Source organism: Palaemon carinicauda, chromosome 38 (assembly GCF_036898095.1).
Source record: "Palaemon carinicauda isolate YSFRI2023 chromosome 38, ASM3689809v2, whole genome shotgun sequence".
In the NCBI taxonomy this organism is placed as follows: Eukaryota; Metazoa; Arthropoda; class Malacostraca; order Decapoda; family Palaemonidae; genus Palaemon; species Palaemon carinicauda.
The window spans coordinates 69,251,976-69,257,975 of NC_090762.1; the positions used below are offsets into that span (position 1 = coordinate 69,251,976).

The 6,000-nt window shown below is 43.9% G+C and overlaps 1 protein-coding gene across 2 annotated transcripts in view; it reads left to right on the forward strand.

Annotated features, from left to right (window-relative positions):
* LOC137630234 (CRISP/Allergen/PR-1-like) overlaps positions 1-6,000 on the forward strand; it is a 273,374-nt gene that overhangs the window by 101,905 nt on the left and 165,469 nt on the right. For both annotated transcript variants that reach the window (XM_068361692.1, XM_068361691.1), the window contains exon 2: positions 2,947-3,034. In XM_068361692.1, coding sequence (XP_068217793.1) covers positions 2,947-3,034 — 88 coding nt within the window. The remainder of the gene's footprint in view (positions 1-2,946; positions 3,035-6,000) is intronic.

The following is a 6,000-nucleotide window of genomic DNA, read 5'->3' on the forward strand; positions in this document are numbered from 1 at the left end:
CTCAACCTTGAGCCTCGCCTTCAAACTGAAAGGAAGGGACACCCTCTCATTGCTAGATCTTTCATAACTCATGTGGGGTAGTTTGTAGCGCTACGGCCAAGCGTCCTAATTTGCTTATTATCGCTCCGACTTATATCTTGTATAGAATAAAAACGTTTGGAAATGGTCTACGGATCTTAAATATGTGCTTAAACGCACACTTTTATGTTTTTTGCCGAAAACCCTAAATTACCTGAAAATTTGTGGCTCGAGTTTTTACTCCGGCCACGAATCTTCTCGCTCCCGTAGTAGGTAAGGGGGGGGGGTCCGGGGGGGTGAAGCCCCCCTGGGTAAGGATACGGCTTTTAGCATAGGTTAGGTGGGTTTTTTAAGTTAGCTTCTCCCGCCAAAATTGTTTTTAGAACGACGGCCACAGTTCAAAATACAGTATTCCAGTTTTCTACGAACTCGATTTTAGAATGACGGCTACAGTCCACCCCACTTAATAATATTCCCATTTTCTATGAATGAAAACGGATTTGGCCGTCACTCTACAAAGGCTCCCTCATGTGGACTTACAACTTGCCTTTTCCCAGTTGGAATTGAGACCTCCCTCTCGGAACATAGTTCGAGTTCTCCGGTTTCTAAGGAGACCTCCTTACTTTCCACTTCACCAAGGAACAAATTTTCACATGGTTTAGAAGCCAGTGTTCCTACACACTTTGACAGCAGCCAAACGAGTCAAGGAACTTAATGGTCTCTCTTTCGACATCGCCCATTCATGAGAAGGGTGAAAGGTAACGCTCAGTTTCGTTCCCAATTATGTTGCCAGACACAGTCTCCAGAGGTGACGGATCCTAGACAACAAGTCTCCACTCAGTAACTGACAATCCAGATCATCTGTTACTATACCCGTGGTGAGGTTTGAGGCTCTACCTCAAGAGAACGGCAACAGCTGACCCGGGTCCCTTCTCTTGTCATCAGCTCTGGGAGAGACAAGAGGAGGATCACCAAAACATCATCTCTGCTGGATTCACAGAGTCATCAATTACGCCCTGAATCCAGATCCTCATCCAACACCTTGACCCACGTTGTCAGGGGCATAGCTATGCCCCTGGCCCTTCTAAGCAGATTACTCTGTGACGCAGTTTCTACAAGCAAGGGTGTGAAAGCTCCAGGTGACTTTCACAACCTTTCTCTTGCAAGACGTGACCCACAGGAACTCAATACGATCTCTATCGGTCCTGTGGTGGCTGCACAACAGCTGGTTGTATACCTCAAGCTCCTTATTGGACAAGTAGCAGAAGGTTGAGGGCACTGTTACCTGGTTTTAGTCTGCGTGAATGAAAAGATTTGCCTGGCTCTTATTCTTTTCTTCATACTCTCCTCTCTTGGGAAAAGCAGCATCCTGGGTTCTCTACATAAGCTGACCTCAAACCACTGCAGGTAAATCATGCTCCCTTGTCTACCTAGTATCAAGCTAATACTGTTGCATCCCCATACCCTTGCGAGGTGGTATTTGGAAAGTCTTGGCTACAACAGTTTTTCCTACAAAAAGGCTTGGAATAACTTTACCTAGATAGTCACACTTCTAAATATCTCAACACAAAGCTTGCGTAGGCCGCGGACCTTGCGTAGCAAGGTTTCAGTATTAACATACACAGATAAGGAGCCCCCGGGTAAAGTCAAAAGCCAGATTGGCAGGGACGTCCACCCTTCCTAATGGGTGAGTCACCCCTAAATAAATAGCATAGATTTGTACTCCTCTTATGGAACAAATGACAAATTCGTAGATAATGTTTATTTTTCCTAACGATACAAACCTTAGCTATTTATATAAACTTGCCCGCCAGCCCTATCCCCCTTGAAGTCTTACCTCCAAGCAAAGTGAGCTAAATCACCGGTGTGTGAGTGGGAGCAGTAGCAAGCTACCACCCCCTACCCCCACTAACTAGCGGTGTGGGTAGTTAACCCTTGCTAAATTGTAATGGCTTGTCATTTCAGCTTCTTAGAAAGTAATATTCCTAAATAAATAGCTAAGTTTTGTATTGTTAGGAAAAATACAAATTATCTACGAATTTGTCATTTTTAAAACAATTTGTATTTTCCTTAGCTAAACAACCCAAGTCATTTATCCAAATATCCTACCTCCTCCACCCTTCAAGTTTAAAGGCTTTTGAAAAGGCTTTTAAAGGCAGCACATGAATGGCAGAGGCAAGGGACAGTGACATTGCCCTATCAAGTAGGACAATGCCCCAGAGACTGACCACATTACATATGATCAGTGCCCAAGTTCCCCCTCCACCCAAGCTAGGACCAAGGAGGGCCAGGCAATGGCTGCTGCTGACTCACCAGATAGACCTATAGGCTCCTCAAACCCCTCATCCTTAGCTCACAAGGATGGTGAGGTTGTAGTGACCAAAGAAACTAATGAGTTTGAGTGGGACTTGAACCCCAGTCTGGCAATCACCAAGCAAGGATGCTACCAATAGGCCATACGGAGAATAAGCCAGAGAAGCTGGAACGCACTGACCCAGCATAGAGATGTGGCTGGTAACCATACATGGTTTCTATTTGGGCACTTTTTCATTTCTAGTGACAAAATGACTTAGGAATGAACTTATATAAATGACACAGGTTTGTGTAGTTGGGAAAAAATACAAATTGTTTAAAAAATTTATTGTTTCCTAACTATACTAAACTAAGTTCTTTGAAGTTAAATTTCTTGGTTATAGTTTAAGGTCAAAGTTGCTGCTCAGGGGCATGTTGAATGGGCAGGGCTTACCCACCACCCATCAGTAACTACCATTATCTTGTTATAAATTCTATCAGCTGAGTTCCAGCTTCAATGAAATCATACTCCTTTTAAGAGACTCAGGTTTGTATTGTTATGAAAAACTCAAATTACAGTCTTAAGAGATTTGTGATTTATGAAACTCAATTAATGCTCCAGTCTTTTGGCTTCAGGAATGGGATGAAGAGTTAGCCCGAGTTGCCCAGAGTCATGCTGATCGGTGTATATTTGCTCATGAATGCTCAGCCTGTCGTCAAGTATGTGAGTATAGAGCCATCCAAAAAATATACTTTTAAAACTCATTGATTAATATTTGTTCCATCACAAATACAAACCTTTGTCTTTTACATAGGGTAAATCATGAGCGAAGCTGGAATATACTGTACAGGAATTATAATTTCATAATGAGGTGTAGACGGGTGACCGGTAGTTACTGGCCCAGAGCAGGGAAGCCCCACCCCCATCTGCTTGCTCACTCAGCACACATTCTGATTCCAAACGTTCTGGCACAGGCTGAAGTTCTTGGCTTCTATTTATTTTTTTTTATATTTTTTGAGATTTCTTGTCTATAGTTAAGCAAACTTGGCTTGAAATGTTTCTTTGAAAGTAACTTTTGGAATTTTAACTCAGAAGGGGAAAGATTTTCAGCACCTTATGACAATGCCGTTGAGATAGTCTTTAGAGACATGCTTAGTGTTAGTGTGTCTCCGATTGTCCTTCTTATGAATTTGGAAGATGATGTCGGTAGGAATAACTTTCCCAAATAGATCTTCACTTGAAGCAATACGTCTCCAAACATAAATTTTTTTACCTTGAATTATCATTTACCTATGAATGTGCTACTTTGCGTACACCAGAAAGCACTGTGTGCCAGACCTTGTTTGGGCTTAGCTCACTAGTGATACACTTAACATTAGTGAACACAGGGCGCGCTCACACTCAAGTGCTCAACAATTACACTAACAGAGCTTCACGCAATCCCATGGATTTGTGAGCACTCCCCTCACCGAATGATGGGACATACTTAGTATTAGCATGTTTCACGCCCACTTCCTCTAGGACAAGTGCACTCTCCCCACTGAGGGAAGAGATATGCTTAGTGTTAACATGTCCCCCACACCATTCTACTGGGACGCATGTGCCCTGAGCCTGCAGTAGTAGCACACGTATTATCAGGTGTCCATGAAACCAGAAGACATCCCCAAGACTGTCATCACCACCGCATTCAGCACATACACATTCAATTACTACTGGTTTGGCCTTTTTAATGCTGGGACCACTTTTCCATGCCTCATGGATAGCATCTTAGGTGACCTTCCCTTTTGCGTATGTAATGTGGATGGCATACTTGTGTTTTCTTTCTCCAATGGGGAACACTTCCATCACCTACCCATCGTCCTCGACTTCCTACAACAGAATACCTTTGTAGTCTGGTACAACAAGTGTACCTTTGGCAACAACAAAGTATCGTTCTTGGGGCACCACATCACTCCTGAAGTCTTCTACCCCCTCCTTGAGAAAGTGTTAGCTCTTCAGAACTTCCCCCTTCCCTCGACTGTCAAAACACTGCAAGAATTCTTGGTTCATGATAAACTATTATCACCAGTTCTTACCCCCCATCGCCGTCACACTTTCCCCCCTCTATGCCTCCCTCAAGGGCAAGCCAAAAGACTTGAAGTTGGGCACTCTTCACTGCAAGGCAAAGAATATCATATAAATTGCTGCTGCTCTCACTTTTCCCATTCCACATGCCCCTCTCCTCTCCACTGATGCCAGTGACATTGCTATCGGTGCAGTACTCGAGCAGGTGGTCAAAGGCTCGCCCCGCCCATTGGCTTTTTTCAGTAGAAAACTGTCTAATGCAGAATCCGGCTACTCTACCTTCAACTGCGATTTGCTGGTGGTGCACGTGGCTGTCCGTCACTTTCCCACTTCTTAGAGGGTACGCCTCCGTAATTCACGCGGACCACATACCCCTTGATGCATGCCTTCATTCGAAAGTCTGACGTCTAGTCCGCCCGTCAATGCCAACATCTCTTCGCCATGGCTGAATACAACTGCCCCCCTTCATCATGTCCCAGGGAAAAGGAATCCCATTGCCATTGCTCTCTTAAGAAACATACTGGCCGCCATTCACCTGGGACTGGATTAAAACGCTTTTGGAGGAGCCCAACAAAAAGATTCAGAGTTTCAAGCATGTAGGACATCCTGCACATCACTTCGTTGGGAAGACATCTGCCTCGACAACTCCAACGCTACCCTCCTCTGTGACGTCGATACTGGTAGGCCACACTCGGGGATGCCTGCTCCCATGCGCCGACAGTTGTTTGATTTAATCCATGGCCTCTCACATCCCTCGCACCGATCTACTAATTAGCTACTGAAGACGAAGTTCATTTGGCACTGCATTACTAAGGATGCTAAGGATTGGGTCTGTACCTGTACTTCGTCAAACTTCAAAGTACATTGGCTAGGGCACCAGCCACCCATTGAGATACTACTGCTAGAGACTTATGGGGTCGTTTGACTGGCCAGACAGTACTACATTGCGCCCTTCTCTCTGGTTACGGTTTATTTTTCATTTGCCTACACATACACCGAATAGTCTGGCCTATTCCTTACTAATTCTCTTCTGTCGTCATACACCTCACAACACTGACATTACCAAACAATTCCTCTTCATCCAAGGGGTTAACTACTGCACTGTAATTGTTCAGTGGCTACTTTCCTGTTGGTAAGGGTAGAAGAGACTCTTTAGCTATGGTAAGCAGCTCTTCTAAGAGAAGAACTCTCCAAAATCAAACCATTGTTTTCTAGTCTTGGGTAGTGCCATAGCCTCTGTACTATGGTCTTCCACTGTCTTGGGTTAGAGTTCTCTTGCTTGATGGTACATTTGGGCACACTATTATGCCTTATTTCTCTTCTTCTTGTTTTGTTAAAGTTTTTATAGTTTATATAGGAAATATTTATGTTGGTGGTGTTGTTATATTTTATTTTTCCTAGTTTTTCCTTCCTCACTGGGCTACTTTTCCCTGTTGGAGCCCTTGGGCTTATAGCATCTTGCTTTTCCAACTAGGGTTGTAGCTTAGCTAGTAATAATAATAATAATAATAATGGATTCAGGAGTGGGCACATTTCATCAACCTCAGCGTCATTTTGCCCACATTCACTTGGACATAGTAGGCCACCTACCCACATCACAAGAACACAGTTACCTGTTTACTGTA